Source organism: Lathyrus oleraceus, chromosome 1 (genome assembly GCF_024323335.1).
Source record: "Lathyrus oleraceus cultivar Zhongwan6 chromosome 1, CAAS_Psat_ZW6_1.0, whole genome shotgun sequence".
In the NCBI taxonomy this organism is placed as follows: domain Eukaryota; kingdom Viridiplantae; phylum Streptophyta; class Magnoliopsida; order Fabales; family Fabaceae; genus Lathyrus; species Lathyrus oleraceus.
In genome coordinates this window covers 25381132-25403390 of record NC_066579.1, presented here as the reverse complement: position 1 = coordinate 25403390, position 22259 = coordinate 25381132, and the positions used below count along the sequence as shown (strand labels likewise).

The window sequence follows — 22259 nt, the reverse complement described above, 5'->3', positions numbered from 1 at the left end:
TGCGTTGAAATCAGTCGCAATTAATAACCGCGGTGTGGACATTTTTCCAAAGATTAGGCCAAAAGAGACCAGCTTGTAAGATCTTCGCACAAGTCTTTCAGGTGCTTGCATGCCCTCCATAAGGTGCAGAGTGGCAATGCGATATGATATCATTTACTTCCGATTCAGGGACACATCGATGAAAAATACCATCGACGCCTCTCTTGAAGAGTAGGGGTGCATCCCAATAGTAATGTCTAAGATCATGGAAGAATTTCTTCTTTTGCTGGTAAGTTAAGTCTGGTGGAAGTACTCCAGCTTCTAAGTAGTTGACAAAGTCAGCATACCACGTCAACATGGTTTTGGTGCAAATTGATTCCACAACTTCATTAGTTTCTGTGTCATTATAATCAAATAACATTCGATTGTTTCATTTCACTTTCTAACTGGGCTACAAGTCGATCGTAGAGGAAATCATCATTGATAGGCACTTGTTCGAGTTTTAGGTCCTCAATCCTAGAGAGATGATCTACTACCACGTTTTTAGTGTCTTTCTTATCCTTGATCTCTAAATCAAATTCTTGTAAAATCAAAATCCCTCTTAAAAGTCTTAGTTTAGCATCCTTCTTACTTAACAGATACCTAATTGTGGCGTGGTCGGTATAGACAATTATTTTTGCTCCTACTAAGTAGGAACGGAATTTATCAAAAGCGAACGCAACGGCTTGGAGTTCCTTTTTTGTGGTAGCGTACTTCATTTGCGCGTTGTCTAAGGTTCTACTTGCATAGTAAATCACATGGAGCTTTTTATCCTTTGTTTGTCCCAAGACAGCGCCAACGGCATAATCACTAGCATCACAGATTATTTCAAATGGTTTACTCCAATCAGGTGGTTGCATAATAGGTGCGGTAATAAGAGCATTTTTATGATGTTCGAACGCTTTTAATTTGTCTTCATCAAATATGAATTCAACATCTTTCATTAGTAAGCCTGTTAATGGTTTGGTTATTTTAGAGAAATCTTTAACGAATCGTCGGTAGAAACCAACGTGTCCTAAGAAACTGCGAATTTCTCTAGCAGTTTTCGGAGGTCAAATATTTTCTATGATTTCTATTTTTGCTTTATCCACTTCAATTCTTCGGTTGGATACAACATGTCCAAGTACGATTCCTTGTCGGACCATAAAATGGCATTTTTCCCAGTTTAATACGAGATTGACTTTAACGCATCTTTCAAGTGCCATTTCTAGGTTCGAAAGACATCCTTCAAAACTTTGCCCATAAATAGAGAAGTCGTCCATAAACACTTCTATTATTTCTTCTATAAAATCAGCAAAGATCGACATCATACATCTCTAAAATGTTGCAGGAGCGTTACACAGCCCAAACGACATTCGTCGATAAGCAAACGTACCATAAGGACAAGTGAAGGTAGTATTTTCTTAGTCACCAGGATGAATATAAATTTGGAAGAATCCTGAGTATCCGTCTAAATAACAGAAATAAGAATGTTTAGCCAGTCGTTCAAGCATTTGATCGATGAAAGGTAATGGAAAATGATCTTTACGATTGGCTTTATTCATTTTTCTATAGTCTATGCACATCCTCCATCCGGTTTGAATTCGTTTTACTATGGATTCGCCCTTTTTGTTGTTGACAGTTGTAACACCTCCATTATTTGGCATGACATGTACTGGGTTGACCCAGTTACTGTCGGATATCGGGTATATAATTCCTGCTTTTAATAGCTTTTGTACCTCCTTTTTTACTACATCTCTCAAGATAGGATTTATTCTTCTCTAATGTTCTCTAGAAGTTTCACATTCCTCCTCTAACATAATGGGATGCATACATATAGAGGGACTTATTCCTTTTAGGTCCGAGATGTTATAGCCTAAAGTTGTTGGATACTTTCTTAAGACATGAAGTAATTTTTCGGTTTCTATCTATCCTAAGTCAGGGTTGACTATTATTGGTCATTCAAGATCAGTGTCTAAGAATTCATACCTTAGGTCCTTGGGTAGTGTTTTAAGTTCTACAAAAGCTTTCTTTGGGCATGGTATTGAATTGGGTGTTAGTGCTAGACATTCCCTCAGTCTGTCATCTACGTATGACTCACACCAATTATCATCTTCGAATGTAGGAGGAGCTGGAATCTTTAGTACTTCAGTATACTTAGATGGTTCCCTCTCCATTTCTTTCACACATTCGTCGATGATGTCTAGGAGACAACATGAATCTTCTATAGCTGACACCTTTAAGAATTGAGCTAAAATAAATTCGACTTTTTCTTCACCAACTTTAAAAGTTAGATTTCCTTTCTTGACATCTATGATGGCTCCAGCCGTGGCTAAAAGGGGTCTTCCTAATATAATGGGAATGTTGGAATCCTCCTTTATATCCATTATTACGAAGTCGATAGGAATATATCATTGCCCTATACGAACGAGAATGTTCTCTAGCATACCTATTGGAAATTTAACAAGACAATCAGCTAGTTGTAGAGACATCTTCGTTGGTCTTAGTCCTTCTAAATTGAGTTTCTTGCATGTGGATAAAGGCATTAAACTAACAATGGCTCCTAAGTCGCACAAAGCTTTATCTATGATAAACTTTCCGATTACACATGGTATGGAAAAACTACCTGGGTCTTTTAACTTATGAGGCATGTTATTTTGAATATTAGAATTACACTCAGCAGTAAGCATGACGATTTCATCATCCTCAAGCTTCTTCTTATTATATAAGATCTCTTTATGGAATTTAGCATATGAAGGAATTTGCGTAATGGCTTCTGTGAATGTTATAGTGATATTAAGCTGCTTCAGAAGTTCTACAGATTTCTTAAATTGTCCTTTATTTTTGGACTTAACAAGTCTTTGAGGATAAGGTATAGGTGGTTTGTATTGTGGCGGAGGCACATAAGGTGTTTCTTTATCTTTTGCCTCTCCGCTTTTGTCTTCCTTTCCATTTTCGGTTGGTTCGTTTACCTTTTAAGTTCATATACTAGAGTTTTGATACATGGCTGGATTGTGGAGTCTTGGGTCAACTGGTTCATCTAATTTTATCCCACTTCAAAATGTATTAGTCGTTAGCATGACCTTTCGGGTTTGGTTGTGGTTGACCAGAAAATGCTCCAGCTGAGGCTGCTATTATTGCTTGTTGTTGGGCTACTTAGGAAATCTGGTTTCTAACATTTTATTATGTGTAGCCATAACATCAAGCTTGCTTGACATTTGCTTCACAGTTCGCTAGTGTGAGCATTTTGATTTGTGAAATCTTTGTTTTGTTGAGCTTGAGCATTCATAAAGTTCTCCATCATGATTTCTAGATTTGACTTTCTAGGTGCTTGTGGAGAAATAAAGGCTCCTTTCTGATAACTAGTTGTAATAGCAGGTGTTGGGTTTGGAGGAAACGAAGCATTGTTATTTTTATAAGAAATGTTCGGATGATTTCTCCATCCAGGATTGTAAGTGTTGGAATATGGGTTTCCTTGAGCGTAATTTACTTGGTCGGTAGGAATACCATCCAATAACTGACAATCAGCATTAGTGTGCCAGGGGTTCCACATAATTTACAATTTGGTGTTACTGCATCTACGGTAGCTGCTAGTGTTATGGCTAAGCTTTCGATCTTTTGAGTAAGTGTATCCATTTTAGCATTGATGCGGTCTATGCCATTAACTTCGTACATTCCGCCTTTTGGAGTTGGTTTTTTGGTAGCAACGCGTTCACCTCCCCATTGGAAATGATTTTGAGCCATGTTCTCGATGAGTTCATAGGCTTCATCATATGGTTTGGCCATTAAAGCACCGCCAGCTGCAGCACTCAAATTCATTTTAGTGTTGTACAAAAGACCATTTTAGAAAGTATGGATAATCATCTACTGCTCAATTCCATGGTGTGGACAAAGTCTCATCATATCCTTGCATCTTTCCCAAGCGTCGAAAAGAGATTTGTTGTCTTTTTGCTTAAATTCGTTGATTTGAGCTCTTAGCATAGTCGTCCTGCTTGGTGGGAAATATCGGGCTAAGAAGACTTTCTTCAACTTGCCCCATGTGGTTACAGAGTTCGAAGGTAGAGATTGGATCCAAGCTCTAGATCTATCTCTTAAGGAAAAAGGGAAAAGACATAGTCTAATCGCTTTGGAACTGTCACCATTTGCTTTCGCTGTGTCTGCGTACTACACAAACGCTGACAAATGCAAGTTTGGATCGTTTGTAGAACTACCTGAAAATTAATTTTGTTGAACGACTGATAACAATGAAGGTTTCAACTCTAAATCGTTTTGGTTGATGGCAGGGGAAGCAATGTTGTTGTGTGGTTCCTCCTATAAAGGAACATCATAATACTTAAGAGGACGATTTTGTGGTCCTTCAGATATTACTGGTTTAGATTCTTATTTTTGTTTTTGAAAAGGAAGATTGTACTTAATTCAGAAGTTATGAATTTGGCATTGTAAATTAATAAAACGCTCGACTTCGTAAGTTGGTTGTTCTAGCTTTTCGCATTGTGACAGAGTGCTTGGCATACAATTGACGATTTAGAATGGTAAATAAATTAAAAGTGGCCTTAGTCTATACTAGGAAACAACGGAATCACAATATTGACTAAATTGGTCCACGACAACGGCGCCCAAAACTTGATCGCGACTAACGTGTCTGTCGAATAATAACTGCAAGTATATAGTTTATTGCGTAGTTTTAAAAGATTGTCGAACCCAGAGAGACTAATAATAAAACTAATGTTATCTATCGTTGCAATGAAAAGCTAAGGTTAAAGGTTAAAAGGATACGAACGGAAATATAAACGCTAATTGCTAGAGGTTTGAAAATGATGATAAAACGAACTCGAAATATGGATTACGTGTTCCTAAGGGACTTTGTAGAATTTAGGTGCTAATTACGATTATATTAAGTTTTGTAGAAAATATCGATTTAAAGACTCCGTCTCACACTCTCGCGCTATTGCTAAAACCACACCTCCTAACCACATGATTTTGCTCTCTCTCGCCCATTTCAATTAGAAAGCATATTTTGAAAACCAATGAGATCCTAAATGATGCCTAAAGCGCTCTCTTTGTTTTCGGATCAATGCCTAGTTTCCATTATCTGGTTCCTTCCTCACACTCTCGCGCTATCGGCTTGAACCTTAGTTTGTTCTTCACTCTCGTGTCAAAACAATGAAACATACAATTGGAAACTAAAAACAAAGCAAAATTTAATCACAATTTCGCGCCTATTGTTTCTATCGAGTCCCGTCATTAACGACAGTCCTCACACGTCGGACTCAAGGATATTTAGAAAGACATTATTTTAATTAAAAATAGCATGATCAAAGCAACTAAACTTAAAAACAGCATGGCATGTAATGCAGTAAAGGCAATAACAATTATAAACAATAAAGTAGTAAAAACCTGAAATTAAAGAAAACGGAAACTTGAATTGAAATGAAAATGTCGGCACGCTTGTTCTTGATCCAAGAGTACAATACAAATTAAATGAAAACAATTGTGACAATCCCTTGATGTGAGTTATTGTCACTTTTACAGGTAAATTTATGCATAAGACTATGAAGCAAATTCGACAGATATTCCGCATAACTTGGATGCCTTTGAAATAGCCCGATGAGTCCTATTTATAGAGCTCTCCCCCTTGTAACTTCCTCTGGTCATGCCAACAAAGTGGAGGGAAAAGAAAGTGGGAAAAACAATTGAGAAACTGCTCCCACGCAGAAAACTGCTTCTGCATGATAATGTCGAACTCCATTGACATGGTCATTAAATGATGTGGCATGGCTGAACAATGGCGAACACCATATGTACACGGCAAATTCCATATCAGCAGAATGGGAAAAATCTTGTTCTTTTGCTGCTTTTTTGTTCCTTTTCCGACTTGCTTTCGAATCCGCACTGAATCTAGCTGACAACTGCAAAACAAATAAAAATGAACTAAAAGGTGATAAAACATATTGAAATAAATACGAATAACATGCGACATAAGCCTAAAAACATGATATGATTTCTCGTTATCAATGTTTAGTGTCTATATGTGTGCCCGATATCAATCGACCCCTAAGGAATCTCATCTTAAAGCCGCAAAATGTATTTTTATGTATCTTCACGGTACTTCAAATTATGGGTTTTGATATTCCAAAGGGAGTGATTGTAGCTTAGTTGGTTACACCGACTCCGACTTTTCCGGTTGCAAGTCGGATAGGAAAAACACTAGTGGGACTTGTCACATATTTTTAAATTCCTTAGTTAGTTGGCATAACAAGAAACATGTTTCATTTGCTTTGTCAATTGCTGAGGCGAAATACGTAGCGATCGGTAGTTGTTGTGCTCAAAATTTGTGGCTTAAATAACAATTACTTGACTTTGATATAAAACTAAGTTGTATTCCGATTTTATACGATAACACTAGTGCCATTAACCTAACTAAGAACCCGGTGCTACATTCTCGTACTAAGCATATTGAGATTCGTCATCACTTTCTACGCGATCATGTTGAAAAAGGTGACGTCGTTTTTGAGCATGTTGATAGTAAAAATCAACTAGCCGATACTTTTACAAAACCACTTGCGATCGAACCCTTCTTTAACATTTGACGAGAATTAGGAATTCTCGACATCTCAACACTTGCCTAAATCTTATGTTAATGCACATTGAATATATCTTATCTATCTAACATTTATTGAGAATCATACTTCATAAGAGTGCATTCCTCATCATTTCATAAGCAAGGTACTATCGTTTCATTTTCCGTTTTTGTGTATTAGCTTTTTCTTTTCGCATGTTGTTTATGGTTCATATGATTGATGTTCATGACATATAAGATAGTTCATATATGATCACTTCCAACAATGTTTAATTGATGCATGCCAATTCATACGCTTATAGTGACGTTATTCTATCTTCATTCTTCTTGAAATATATTATTTGGTGCATCGGTTTATTATCTATTTTTATCATGATTTATTATTGAACATGTTACATTGTTAACAATATCCTTGGTTGTGTGTCATTGTTATGTTTTCATCTATGTTTTTGGTTTGTGTGATGGTACTTTGTTTATCGCCTTGCTAGAGCACATGCGTGTGCAACATTTCGGGAGCACCAAAGGCGTATGTCATGTAATCATGTCATTCTTTGTAGCATGTCAAGTTTTTTGTGTTCACTTTGTATACTTAATTTTTCATGATTGTGTTGTGTTTATATGGCATAAGTTGTGACAATTTGTTCTATTGTTGATTTATTGTCTTGTATTTATGTTTACGTATCTCTTTTTAATATGCAAATCATTATATGTGAGTGCTATCATATTGATATTCTTATCTTTGCAAAACGCCCATGTGTGTTATATTCGTTTTTGCGTGGTTTTAGTTTCTTCTCATGTTTGCTTCGCCTCGTTTTGATGTTGTCAAAGGGGTGAGAAGCAAGATGAAGATGAATGAAGTTGTAGGGTGCATACATTCATGGGGAGCTTTTCATTGCAAACGCATACGCATCGCCTCAAGTTTTACCATCATAAAAAAGGAGGAGTATGTGAGTACAATTTCCATTAGATGTGTTTTGTATGATGTCAAAACTAGGATACTGTAGCGTAAATGTATATTGGACAGTATCCTCTGAATCTCTATGTGCATCTTAGCATTAGGAAGCATAAAAGTATTTGGAAAAAAATATGGGAAAGGTCTCATGCATCAAACATGCATGAAAAATCATATTTTTTGTGAAAAATAGCAGTACAGGTCAACACATAGAACTATAGGTCGACCTATGGATAAAATTTCTGGCTATAGGTCAACACATAGAACTACAGGTCAACTTATGGAAACAATTTCTTGGCTATAGGTCGACACATGAAGTTTATAGGTCGATACGTATGCTACTGTATTAAAGCATGTGGCCTCTGTTTCATGTGCCTAGTCTTCAGGTCGACACATAGGGAACACATAACTGTCATAGGTCGACACATGGCCTTGGACAAGTCGACCTATGCATCGAACAGGTTGACACATAATCTGTATAGGTCGACCTATCCGATATTTTTCTTCAAAATTTCATATTTTTCTATCCTTTTTTCCATTTCCTTTTGCCCTAAATCACCCATGCATATAAATACGCCATACATGCATCATTATCTAGTAAGGTTTCTAGAGTGAGTAAAACCTACATGAATCCAGAATTTCAAAGCATCTCATTATCTTCAATTCAATCTATGCATACACACAATCAAACTACACATAATCATTTTTTGATTTGGTGTCATCTAGATTAGGATTGATAACGTCCAATTAGGTTTGTTGTACCGAGAATATTGGGTTACAATCTTCGAGGGATTCAAATAAGAAAACCAATTTTGGGGTTTCCTTCAAGATCTTTAGGGTTTGAAGGTTTTTGACAAGATTGTGCAATTCGGATTCGATCGAGTGAAAGCCTTGAGACTAGGTGTGTCGAGAAGGGCGGTGGATCATGTTAATAAATCTTGGGTTCAACAAGTGTGCGCTTGTGATTAATTCAGCTGGGTGAAAGCCTTGACACAAGGAGGTCGTGCAAGGAAGTAGCAACAACAGGTGAATTGAAGCGGCATTGTTGGTGACTTGATCAATCTTTTATCAAGGTTTTTGGAGGTGTTAGAGTCAAGAACAAACTTAGGGTTTGTGGGATTTGATTTCTCATCCCTTGTATTCATACATTTGAAAAGTAAGATTTATTATATTAATATCTCAACTTGAATTCGAATTGAGGGCAAACGTACCCATAGTGAGGTCAATTGGAGAACTGCCTAAACAAATCCTTGCATACACACACTCTCTCTCTCTCTCTCTCTCTCTCTATCTATCTATCTATCTATCTATCTATCTATCTATCTATCTATCTATCTCTTTTATTTTTTGACTCGTAAATTGTCGATTGCTTTGATCACCGGAATAACATATTTTGGATCATAAATTTTATTACATTTTGAATCTTATGTTTGTTGTATTGATCATTAATCATTTGGTTATGATTGGATTTCTTAGAACAACAAACACCATATAAAATACCAAACTTTGTTTTTGCACACCAAGTGTTCGACAAATTGCTTGGCTTAGTGTTTTTGTGTGTGAATATTGTTGGAGATAAACTTTGACTATTTTAGAGTATTCAAGTAATTGTGATTAATAGTTGTTGATTGACTTGTGGATTATTATAATTCTATTGATACTATTATGCATATATGGGCTTTTAAATAGTAGGTTCGGTTAGACGATTTTGGATCTGGGAAATATTTGAAACTTGCTTTAGCGCCAAAAATTTTCTAAATCAAATTTATAAATAAATTTTTAACTTGGGATCTATTCACCCCCCCCCCCCCCCCCCCTCTAGATCTAGGCCTACCGTCTAACAATATGGTGTTATGAAAGGTCTATTTTCTAGTAGTGTTAGGACTTGAGGCCACTCATAGATATAAAAGATATGTCATACTAAGAAAGCTTGACAGTCCATGATACCATCATGGCCGCCATGTATGGCTTCTTTAGCACCTGATGGATGAGATATTTAGTTTTAACTATGATAGGATGTTCCTGGAAGTAGGGCCGTAATTTCTTGGTTGTTTCGATGGTTTTTAAGATGAGTTTATATATATTATGGTAGCGTAATTTACCTCCTTAAAGACCTTGTTGATTAAGTATATTGGATTTTCTTCTTCATCTTTTTCTCGCACCAAGGTTGGACTTATTATGGTATTGGTGGACGACAAGTACAAATATAGAAGGGCTTCCTTATTTGAGAGGCTAAGCATTAGAGGGCCTGCCAAGAAGTTATTTAACTCTTGAAACACCTTTCCATACTCTTTTGTTTAATGGGACTATTTTTCCTTTCTCATGGTTGCAAAGAAATGAATAAATGAGCATAATATGAACTAGGATAACACAACAATTATGCTAGTCTATTGTTGAACCTCTTTTAATGAGGCTGGACTTCTCATGTTAATGATCATATGACACATGTTTTGATGTTCCTCAATTCTTCTTCTGGTTAACATGAACCCTAGAAACTTTATGGCCTGCACTTCGAAAGAGAACTTACTATGGTTATTATACCTTCTTACAGACTCCAAAGTCTCTCTTAGGTCATTGGTGTGCTTCCCTTTATCAGGGTCTTGACTATAATACCATCAAGATATACTTCTAAGTTCTGACTTATATGCTTAAAGAAAACAACATCCATCAACCTCTGATAATTCGCTTCGGCGTTCTTCAAACCAAATGGCATGACCTCGTAATGGTAGTTGTTATGATTGGTTATGAATGTAGTCTTTGAAGCATTGTAATGGTTCATCCTTATTTAGTTGTCTCCCTATTAGGCATCCATGAAACTCAAGCCATAGAAACCCAATGTCCCTTCAATAAACATGTTAATGCTTGGCAGCGGGTAAAGGTCTTCGGGACATGCTTGATTGAGGTTAGTGAAATCTATGCACATTCTCCATTTTCCCGACGTCTTCTTCACTATTACTATGTTAGTCAATCAGGTCGGGTATCCAATCTCTCGTGGAAACCCAATATATTTCAATTTGTTCACCTCTTTGAAGATTACTACTCTCTTGTCTTCACCTTCCTTACGCCTCTTCTGGGTGACAAGCTTAAAAACGTGCTTGATAGAGAAATGATGACATGCTATGTCAGGGTCTATTTTGGGCATATCAGATGGCGTACATATGAATAAGTTTAAATTCTTTCGAAGCAACTCGACAATGTCTTTTTCTCCCTCTTTAGTTAATGATGACTTTATCTGAATGGTTTGGTGATTCCGAGGACCTATATGTATTATTTGCAACTATTCCATGGGTGTTAACCTGCCTTCCAAGTTGTCACCCTTCGGTTCTAAATCAACACAGTTGGCCCTGTGGGCATTGCTTAATGAGGCTGCTCCCCTATTCTTTTAAGTCTTAAGATATCTCAACAACATTTTCTTGCCACTTTTTGATGGCCTCTAACTACGCCAACTCACCCATTTGCTAAGGGATATTTATTTGTCGGATGTATAACAGATATAACAACTCTCAGGACGTTGTGTACAAACTTTTCGAAAATGATATTGCATGTGAAATAAAAGTTCACCACTACTTTTATGAATTTGGCATTCCTTCTCACTCCGAATATCATCAATATTGAGACATATCCTCATATTGTACCCTTTCTCTTGAAAAACCTACTAGCGAACCTCGAAAAGATCGTAAGAACTCGGAGTCCATCTTTAAATCTTTAAAAACATCATGGTAAAAGATATGGATTAAGCTATTAATTTTCTCTTGAAATCAATGAATTGAATATACATATATTCGTATTTTAAATTCTAAATAACATCCTTAAAACATTAATTAGCATTTCCTTTAACAAAAATAAAACCTAAAAAACTGATTTATCAAATACTATAATAGGGGAGGACCTACCATGAAAAGCTTACAACCAAACTTATATAGCAAATTGAGAAAAGGAGAAAGTGATTAATATACTTTGAATTCTTAATGAATAATTAAATAATAAGAAGAAGTATAATAAAAAGAATCCAATGGAAAAAGAATTCACATGTAGAGAAGCATGTGATTGGGTACAGTCGACTATACCTTTTGTTTGATGAGATAAGGAAACTCAATAAACAAAAGGTGTGATGTTCCTTCCATCTTTAACCTCATCTCACGGATCTTGCCTCTATTCTTTTCTTTTTCCTTATTAAAAAGTATTTTTTTTTCCTCTAGGTCCCTCTTTCTATATCTTATACTCTCTTCCTTTTTTTTATTATATAAAAGTATTAATATAAATTTAAAAAAAATACTTGTTAAATTCAATGTATTATCGCAATTCAAATTTTGATATTTATAGTTGTATATCTGAATTTTGATATTTATGATGTATATGCGTTTTAATGGTTATTATAATTTCGTCTATAAATTAAAAAATATAATTAAAAACTATTATTATTATCTCATTCAAATAACATCGAATAGATATATCAATTATTTAATAAATTTAAACAATAAAATCAAAAGTATTAATAGAAATTAAGTTTAAAATAATATTATTTAAATTTAAATCCCAACCACGATATGCGTTTAAAGTATTTCTTTATATAATATGATTAATATCATTAAATTATATTTTTCTTTTATTATGGCATAAAAGAATATTAACTTCTAGATATGTGTGAAATTTTTTATTAAATATTTTTTTCTTAAAAATAAGTTTGAATGAATTTTTTTAATTATTATTATTATTATTATAATAATTGAAGAAAAAAATATTATTATAAATCTCGTACATAGACATCATCTGCCTAGTATATATAAGACCTAGAGAATAATACAGCACTATTACAAATCAAATTCAAAGACTTTATAACATGGCTTCATGGAAGAAAACTATTGCAACACCATTCAAGAAAGCTTGCACTTTCTTCAACCAACAACCACCAAGGGAACATAAGAAATCTCAAATAGGTATGAACATATATAAAAATTCATGATCCATTATATATTCTTAATCTAGTTATTGGTTAGTTTCATGTTCATGTGTATATTAATTAATTGAATATTCTTTTATATGATTCAAACAGAACAAGAGAATCGTGTAATGGATCTACATGGTGAAGTCATGGCTTGTGGTTATGAAGATGTTCATGTTATGTGGTCAATACTTGATAAATCCAAATCATCATCTTGTAATATAACTTCTTCATAGCATCCTCTTTTCATCTATAAAAGAAAAAGTATATATATTCAGAAAGGAAAAGGAAAAGAAAAAAGAAAAAATAAATAATCAAAGTGTTATTATTAGGAATCCACATGATGATTGATATGTGCGAATCATGGTGAGATTTTTTTTGTTGTGAATTGTAGATTTTTTTTTCTTTATCCATACTTTGATTCTACCTTTCTATGCTTCTTATGCAACAGAGTACAGAGTATTTGTTTTCAAGAAGATCTTATACTCATCTAAGTTTATTAAAATAAAAATTATTGATGTTGCATAAATATATGAGATTTGCGTTTATTTTCAATATTTTTAGACGATTTTTTATCTTATAAATATATAAAACTAACTCCTATACAACCAAAGTTTATAAACCAGAAACTATGTAAGCATTTTTTTAAAACTGAAACTAAGAAAATTACAACATGAAACAGTTATAGTTCAAAACTGATGTTAAATACTACGTTACAAATTCGATGGAACACTTCATTACAATTTAACACTATTATGTATTAACAGCTAATTAAAAAACAAACACTTAATGTGACCACTCTAATCAAAACTTGATGGAACTCTTTGTGATTGAAAACACTACCCATTCTAATGAATGTTGAGGAAAAACTACTATAATCTGGGGAGGCGCTTTCCATCAAAAAGAAGAGCAAAAGCATATGGCAAACAGACCAACTAAATGAGGTATAGCCAGAACAAACCACACCGATCATTATAGTGGTTTCGATAAGATTCTCTCATTAAATCAAAAATTGGATACAGATTCAAACCTGTGATATTTCATTTATTTATCTTTAAAAGACTACATCAAAAAAAAATATTGATACTTAATTCAAAAACAAACACTTAATGTAGACCATTAAACAAAATTTTAATTGTACACAAATGATGTTTTGACTTTTGTTTATGCCTTACAAATTATTTAAGTTATTAGCCGAAAACAATAAGCAGCCGAGTTATGTTTATCCCATGATCGGGTATTTGATTGAGTTCAAGTTGAATTAATGACATCTAAATACGAGTGAGAGAAATCTTTATTAAATTAAAAAAGTAATTCATGAAACACATTGAATTCGATCCGTAGTTATATTGGGATTACAACTCAATTTAGATATCATTAGTTCAACTTGAATTCAATCAGCTACCTAAATTTCACTAGAGGACATCTATACATTGATATCCTTGGTTACCTTCATAAGAATGTTAGAAACAATAAAGACACATTGAATTTGATAATTCAACTATATAACATGCGTTTTATGTTTTTTCGATCCGTGAAATAAAATGACTATTTATTATGGGCATAAACATAAGTGAAAATGCATATAAGGATAAGGAAAACATAAATGTCACGAAACAAAAAAAGAGAGACAAGTTAACACCCACTAAATGGGAAAACATGTGCCACGTGCACAAATACACTACTACAAATATATTCATATTATCTCATATGCGAAAGGGATTATACCTCAGTTATTGAGACGAGATAACGAATGACGTCATGAAATTTTGCCATTTTATCCCTCGATTATTGCAAAATCGATCGATAAATTATTCTTCGCATGAGTTTGATCCCTAACTTCTCCATTTTTATTATTTTTCAGAACTGGATAGCGCACTCCACATTCCCTCTCGGGTATTTGAGAAATCGAGGTAATAGAGTAGTATTATTACCTCAGTTTAAAATAATAACCGAGAGAAAAATATTGTTATTTTTTTATATATATTTTGGTTTGAACATGTATTACAGAACCATATTTTGCCAATTTCTAAAACAAATATATTGTTACAGGATCATATTTTGGCCATTTCTGAAACATATACTTTGTACATTTTGTCCATTTCTCAAACATAATCATTGTACAAAAAAATATTCATTGTTTATAGCATTTACAAAGCCAAAATGACATATATAAACCTTATAATTTTACAACAAATTAAAATTAAAACAAATGATCAACCAACAAAAGTAATAATAAAAATGCAAAGTCTTGTAGATCGTTCAAAAGTTCTCTTCTATGATTTGTCACCGGCCGTTAAGCACCCATAATTTGAACCACATTTGAAACCAATTAAGATCATCATCAACAACAACATTAAATTTTTAGTTAAAAGAATATAAAAAGATAAATGAGGAAATATATATTACTAAGTGATATAAAATATTTACTTACTATTTTTCTCATATCCCCTCTTGATCATCATGATGAATAACATGCACATCATCATAATCATTTTCTTCTGATGAGAGACGTACATGTGTTGCAAAATAGGGAGTATCAAAATTGAAATCTTGATTTTCATCACTATCAGGAATATATTTTCCTTGAAGAATAATCGATCATCTTGTATTAGAAGGATCAGTGACATAAAAAACTTATTTTGCTTGGGATGTCATGATGAATAGGTTGTTCATATAAGTCGTCTTTCGAAGATCAACCCGTGTGAATCCTAATTCATCAGTTTCTATATCAGTGTTATTGTCAATCCACTTTCACTTAAATAAAGACACATTAAAAGTAACATAATCAATATCCATAATCTCCTCAATGACCCCAAAGTACGCTCTAGATACTAGTACAAGAGTCTTATCTTTCGAACTAGAGAAATACATGGATTCAACTTCAATTGTAACCCCACTATTTTTCACGGTACTACAATCATCCTTTGATTTTGTATAGAATTAATATTTTGTAATGTCGTTTGCGCTCCAAGTTATTACATTAAAACTTTGACATATGTGACATACATTTAATTGTCTATGATACACTATTCTCTTTAGGAACACTTTCATTAAACCAAGTTATGAAAGTTTTGTTCTCTGTCAACAACATTTTTCACTCATACGGGGGAACTTATTCTTGATAAGTCTTTTGTGAATCGTCAAGTAAGGTTGAACTTCACTAAGGTTATTCAATATATACAAATGTGGTTGAAGAACTACATCTAGGTCAAATGTCTTAACATTTAAACCTTGAATACCTCTACCATCATACATTCTATCATGACAAGACTTGAGAATTCCAATGGGTTCGCTTTTGACAAATAGTTTGTACAAAACTCAAAGCTTCTTCAGTGATGTACCGTTCAACAATCGAAGCTTTCAGAGAATGATGATTCTCTGTATACCTTTTAAAGATCTTCATGTATCTCTCTACCAGATGCATCCGCTATAAATAAATTGGACCATAAATTATAATCTCCCTTAGTAGATGAATAATTAAGTGAACCATAATGTCAAAAAATGATTGAAGGAAAAAATCTCTAATTGACACAAGATAACTGCAGCCTCATGTTCCAACTCATATAAATTTTCAGGTTCAATGACTTTACTACATATAATATTGAATAATAAGCACAATTTGGTTATAGGTACCCTTACATTTTTTGGTAGAACGCCACAGATAGCCGCTGATAGAAGTTGTTGCACCATGACATGACAATCATGAGATTTTAAGCCAACTAATTTGAGATCATTCATTGACACAAGTTTCTTCATATATATGTCGTTCTCTGTTTGTTTTGGATCTGAAATCATCATTGCTAATATCACATATTTGTGCTTCATGCACTACCACAGAAATAGATTGTAAATAATGAGAAGAATAGGCAATGAATTATGGTTTGTACTCAAATTACCAAACGAGTTCATTCCGCCAGTGGAAACTCGAAGCCTAAGGTTTTGGCTCAAGGGAAAAATCTAGAAACAACGTATCAACTTTCTTTCATTGCAATGAATCAGTTATGCAACAAATTTGAAGGTGAGAAAAACACAAGAAAGGGGTTTAATTGTGTCGGTTTTTTTCTTCTTTTTAAAAATCTAAAGTAATATTCTAAATATAAGGTTATAGAATATTATATAGTTAGAGATAGAAAGAAGATATAAAATGCAATAAAGAAGAATAACACACAGATTTATCCCGGTTCCTCTCACAACTCGAGAGTAATCCTGTCCCTTTGTACTTATAAGATATTTTCACTATAATCACACAAGATTATAATTTTCTTAAGCACACAAGTAAGAGACTCTCTTTGCTCAAAAACACTAGTAAGAGACTTCCTAGCTCAAGCACACAAGCTCGATACTTCCTTGCTCAAACACACAAGTTTGAGACTTTCTTGCTCAAGTACACAAGAGTGAGATTCCCTTGCTCAAACACACAAGCTAAAGACTTCCTTGCTCAAACACATAAGTATGCGACTTCCTTTCTCTAGCACACAACCTAAAGACTTCCTTTCTCAAACACACAAGTATAGGACTTCCTTGCTCTAGCGCACAAGCTAAAGACTTCCTTTCTCAAACACTTAGTAAGAGACTTCTTACAACCTACCTAGCAGATAAATGATTGTCATGAAAATACACTTGATATACAATCAAAGGTGTATAAAGAATACAAAACAAAATGGACTCTTAAAGACTTAAGAATTTCTAAGATATACAAGGATATAATATCCTAAGTTTAAACTTGTGATGTGATTTGACAGAGTAACTTCTCTTTTTGTCAATCGTTGTTCATTAGCATGTTCATCATTTTTCTTCAAGTTTTTTAGATCCTTAAATAGAAGAGAAAAAATTCGTTGAAGATGCAACATAATAGAGTCCTTTTATAAGCTTCAAAAGAGACGTTGGGATGTTTCACCAAACTGTCAGGTTAGGTAAAGCCTAGTTTGAAAAACCTTTACTATAAAAGGAATTAGCACTTGTATCCCAACAGACTCTATGAAAAAGATAGAGCTTAGGTGATCATGTCACAAAGTATGTTCAAATATGAAAAATGACATATCAGTGTCACCTTGATCCTTGCGCTTTGATTGACTCGGGTTTTGATTACCAAAAGCAAACATCTCCAAAGTGTGGTCTTTAGAGGCTGACTCCTTCAGACTCTGATCTTTGGATGATGACCTCTTTAGAAGACGACTTCTCCAGAGTCTGGTCTTCAGCTTCTGATCCATCAAAATTTAATCTTCACACTTCTCTTTGAATGTTCAGAGTGAACTAGTACTTGAATTTTATATGAAAATTAAGTCTTTGGTCATGCACACTTCAAAAAACATTAGTATACCCAATTGTTCTTTAAATAATTTTTTATCATAAAAACCTAAGGGAATGGGACAAACAAATTTTGTTCCAACAAATTTTTTCCATAACATAATCTTTCATCTACATACCATATAATATTATTTGCGTCATTTACATTAGCAAACAATCTCTTGAAACTTTGAATTATTGATAGATATCACATCTGTAACACCCCGAATATTATTGGATTAATTTAAATATTATTATTATTATTATTATAGATTTTTATTTATTTTAATAATAATTAAATAAATAAAATAAATGGAATATGAAGAGTGGAAGGGTAAAAGTGGAATTGGGTAAAAGAGGAAAAAGGGGAAAACTCAGGGTGGTTTTCATTTTTCACGTATTTTTGCCTCAGAGTCAGAAAAGGGAGAAGCACTGAAGAGAAAGAGAAGGAAGAGGAAAAGACCAAAGATTGCTCAGAACTTCCTTCAATCCAAAGAGGTAAGGGGTCTGAACCTTATTAAACAATAATATGCTGAAAATGATAGGATATTGGATGAACGAAATTGGGATTTTAATCGAAGGAAATTCGTAGGAATTAGATACCATGATGTTAGGATTTGTGAAATCGAATAGGGGATGACTCGTGTTAGGTGATATGAGTGATTTTGTGGGAAATTGGGACTGTGAACGGTTGAATTGGACAGGTTCGTAGCAGAGAAAACCCATAGCAGATCTGGAAAACTGAAGTCTGGTCATACGCGTATGGCACTAGGCAATACGCGTATGGGAGGGCTTAGGAAAGGGAGTTTTGGCGCTGGTACGCGCCATACGCGTGTGATACGCGTATCCCTGGATGTGGTACGCGTATGGTGTATGTCATACGCGTATGAGTGGAAGAGATGAGGTTTTGAACGTGAAATTGGTCTCTGTTAGTACGCGTATGAGTATGTGATACGCGTAACATACGCGTATGAGATGGGCATTACGCGTATGGATTTGGGCAATACGCGTATGGGCATAGGCCATACGCGTATGGGCAGACCTGTGGTTTTTCTGAAATGTTGTTGTGCAGTTTTGGCTGTGTGGGCTGAGTGCTGTGCTTAGCTGATGTATGATGCTATTAGGATCATTTTCCGTGGTTGTGAGTAGTATAGATATTAGTAGAGTGCGCTAATACTGTGTCTGATTATGTGGCATGATGTGATATGCTCCTGTAATAAAATTGTGTTAATGATGATGATAACATGACTATATGATGCTGTTGTTGCTATGTTGATTATGATGCATGTTGATGTGCATGCATTCATGAAAGGCCGATGCCTAGTGATGAACGGACTGAGTTCCAATGACGTTGTTGACTCCGGGCTTGTTGAGAGGCTTAGTTCCTTACGGGGAACTCGGATTCTATGGTGATGAATCTGGGAGTGGTGACCCTGTAGTTGGTCACAAAAATGGGTATACCGAGTCGTGTTGAGTCATGCATGGGTGTGTGCATTGCATTTGATATGTTGTTTTGTTGATGTTCATGAGTATATTGATTATGATGAGCTGTGTTGGCATATGTGAAATATATTTATGGTTATAATTCTGTCACTATACTATTATTTAATAATGTAGTTCTCACCCCTTCTGCATGTGTTTATGTTCATCTATGATGAGCAATGTGCAGATAAAGAGGAGTAGCTATTGTTGAGGTTCGAAGAATAAGTGTAGAGTTATTCTACAGAGTCGAGTCAAATGCTCTGGTCATGTGACACCGGGGATTATGGGATTCGATAGCTGAATTATTATTATTTACGTTGTTTATGATGACTAATTTGTTGAGATAATGTTGAAACATTTTTATAAAATTTATGTTGTTGTCCGCTGCGAAGTTTTAATAAAATAAATAATATGATTTATGTTGTGATGCGATAAGTGTTATGTTTTAAGAAAATGTAAACTCTTCTACATGTTGTACTCTGATAAAATTATATAAATATGTCGTTTGGGTAGAAGGGTGTTACATTAGTGGTATCAGAGCATGGTCAGTCCAGTCGAGTCGTAGTGTGAAGTTTTCCCTGTTGGTCGATTAGTGTGAATGACACTGTCGATATTTAACGGTTGTGGTTGTGTTGTGCAGAGTATGGCTGGAGAAAATGACCTTGCGATTGCTGAGGCTCTGGCTGCTATAGCGCAGGCTATGCAGGCGCAGCAGAATCCGCCGGTCAACGAGTTTAAGAATTTGGGAAGGTTTCTGAAGAATAACCCTCCTACATTCAAAGGGCGCTATGATCCAGATGGTGCTCAGAATTGGCTGAGGGAAATTGAGAAGATTTTCCGGGTGATGACGTGTACTGAAGCACAGAAGGTGCAGTTTGGTACGCACATGTTATCTGAAGAGGCTGAACACTGGTGGGATAACACTCGCCAGAGAATTGAAACACCAGGTGCTGAGATGACTTGGGAAAGGTTCAAGACGGTCTTTCTGGAAAAGTATTTTCCTGCTGATGTGCGATGTAAGAAGGAGATGGAATTTCTAGAACTGAAGCAGGGTAACATGTCTGTTGCTGATTACGCTTCGAAGTTTGAGGAGCTGGTGCAGTATTGTCCTCATTATAATGGTGCTGGCGCTGAGGAATCCAAGTGTGTCAAGTTTGAGAACGGGTTGCGTCCCGAGATCAAACAAGGCATTGGTTACCAGGAGATTCGTAGGTTTCCTACACTGGTTAATAAGTGCAGGATATTTGATGAAGATAGCAAGGCTAGGACTGCTCATTACAAGAGTCTTAGTGAGAAGAAAATTAGGGATCGTGGCAGTCCTTATGCATCTCCGAATGGTAAAGGTAAGCAGAAAGTGGTAGATGAGAAGAAGCCAAGTGGGGGAGGATCTCCCATAGCTGGTAAATGTTTCAAGTGTGGCGAGCCAGGCCACCGTGCCGATAGCTGTACCAAGAAGGTGCTGAGATGTTTCCGATGCGGCCAGGCTGGTCATAGAGTTACTGAATGTAAGGATGCTGGTCCGACATGTTTTAATTGTGGCGAGAAAGGCCATATCAGTTCGCAGTGCTCGAAACCGAAGAAGGCGGCTACTGCAGCTCATACTACTGGTAGGGTGTTTGCTCTGAGTGGGACTGAAGCTCCTAAAGAAGATAATCTGATTAAAGGTACTTGCTTAATTAATAATGTTGAATTGCTTGCTATTGTTGACACTGGTGCTACTCATTCGTTTATTTCATATGAGTGTGCGACTAGGATTGGTGTGAGTATGTCGTCCCTAGGCGGAAGTATGGTGATAGATACTCCCGCTAATGGTTCTGTGAAGACTTCTGTTGTTTGTCGAGGTTGTCATTTGACGATCTTCGAGAGAGAGTTCGTGGTTGATTTGGTGTGCTTACCCTTGCACCAAATTGATATTATTCTGGGAATGAATTGGCTAGAATTCTATGGCGTGTTTATCGACTGCTATAGGAAGACGGTGCGGTTTTCTGAAGTTGGTGAAAATGATGAGACAAGATTTCTATCTGCTAGGCAGGTAGGGGATTTTGTGAAAGATGAAGCTCAGATATTCGCTTTATTTGCGTCTCTGCAAGCGGATAAGAAAGTGGTGAGTGTAGATTTGCCTGTTGTCTGTGAATTTCAGGATGTGTTTCCGGAGGATGTAAGTGATTTACCTCCAGAACGTGAAGTCGAATTTGCCATTGACTTAGTACCAGGTACGAGTCCAGTGTCGATGTCTCCTTATAGAATGTCGGCAACTGAATTAGTTGAACTGAAGAAGCAACTTGAGGAATTGCTGGAGAAGAAGTTTGTGCGTCCAAGTGTTTCTCCTTGGGGTGCACCAGTATTGTTAGTGAAGAAGAAAGAAGGTACGATGAGGTTGTGTGTCGATTATCGGCAGTTGAATAAGGTGACTATCAAGAATCGGTATCCATTGCCGAGGATTGATGATTTGATGGACCAGTTGGTTGGAGCTCATGTTTTCAGTAAGATTGATTTGCGGTCGGGTTATCATCAGATCCGAGTGAAGTCAGAGGATATTGCAAAGACTGCTTTCCGTACGAGGTATGGTCATTATGAATACACTGTGATGCCGTTCGGTGTGTCTAATGCTCCAGGTGTGTTTATGGAATATATGAATCGTATATTTCATCCGTACCTTGATACTTTTGTTGTGGTGTTTATAGATGATATATTGATATATTCTAAGACTGAAGAAGAGCATGCAGGACATCTGAGACTTGTCTTGCAGGTGTTAAGAGAAAAGAAGTTATATGCAAAGTTATCTAAATGTGAGTTCTGGTTGAAGGAAGTGAGTTTCCTTGGCCATGTGATTTCGAGTGGTGGAATTTCCGTTGATCCTGCTAAAGTTGATGCCGTATTACAGTGGGAGACTCCGAAGTCTGCTACTGAGATACGCAGTTTTCTGGGGTTGGCTGGTTATTATCGCAGATTTATTGAGGGCTTCTCTAAGTTGGCATTGCCGTTGACGCAGTTGACTAAGAAGGGCCAAGTGTATG

General features: G+C 35.4%; 1 protein-coding gene and 1 non-coding gene across 2 annotated transcripts; both read left to right on the top strand.

Moving 5' to 3' along the window:
• The first annotated feature begins 3871 nt into the window (after positions 1 to 3871).
• On the top strand, positions 3872 to 3978 carry LOC127116722 (small nucleolar RNA R71). Its single transcript, XR_007801518.1, has one exon. It is a non-coding gene; the product is annotated as a small nucleolar RNA R71 (small nucleolar RNA).
• Positions 3979 to 12330: 8352 nt separating this feature from the next.
• LOC127138427 (uncharacterized) lies at positions 12331 to 12987 on the top strand. The gene is made up of 2 exons (XM_051064912.1): positions 12331 to 12466; positions 12583 to 12987. The coding sequence occupies exons 1-2, from the start codon at positions 12370 to 12372 to the stop codon at positions 12705 to 12707; spliced, it is 222 nt and encodes a 73-aa protein (XP_050920869.1). The 5' UTR covers positions 12331 to 12369; the 3' UTR covers positions 12708 to 12987.
• The last annotated feature ends 9272 nt before the right edge of the window (positions 12988 to 22259 follow it).

What these genes read in the sequence shown, in the direction of transcription:
- LOC127138427 (XM_051064912.1), top strand. Translation starts at nt 12,370, where the DNA reads ATGGCTTCATGGAAGAAAACTATTGCAACACCATTCAAGAAAGCTTGC. An exon ending in ACATAAGAAATCTCAAATAG is followed by an intron (nt 12,467 to 12,582) that starts GTATGAACATAT and finishes TGATTCAAACAG; the next exon opens with AACAAGAGAATCGTGTAATG.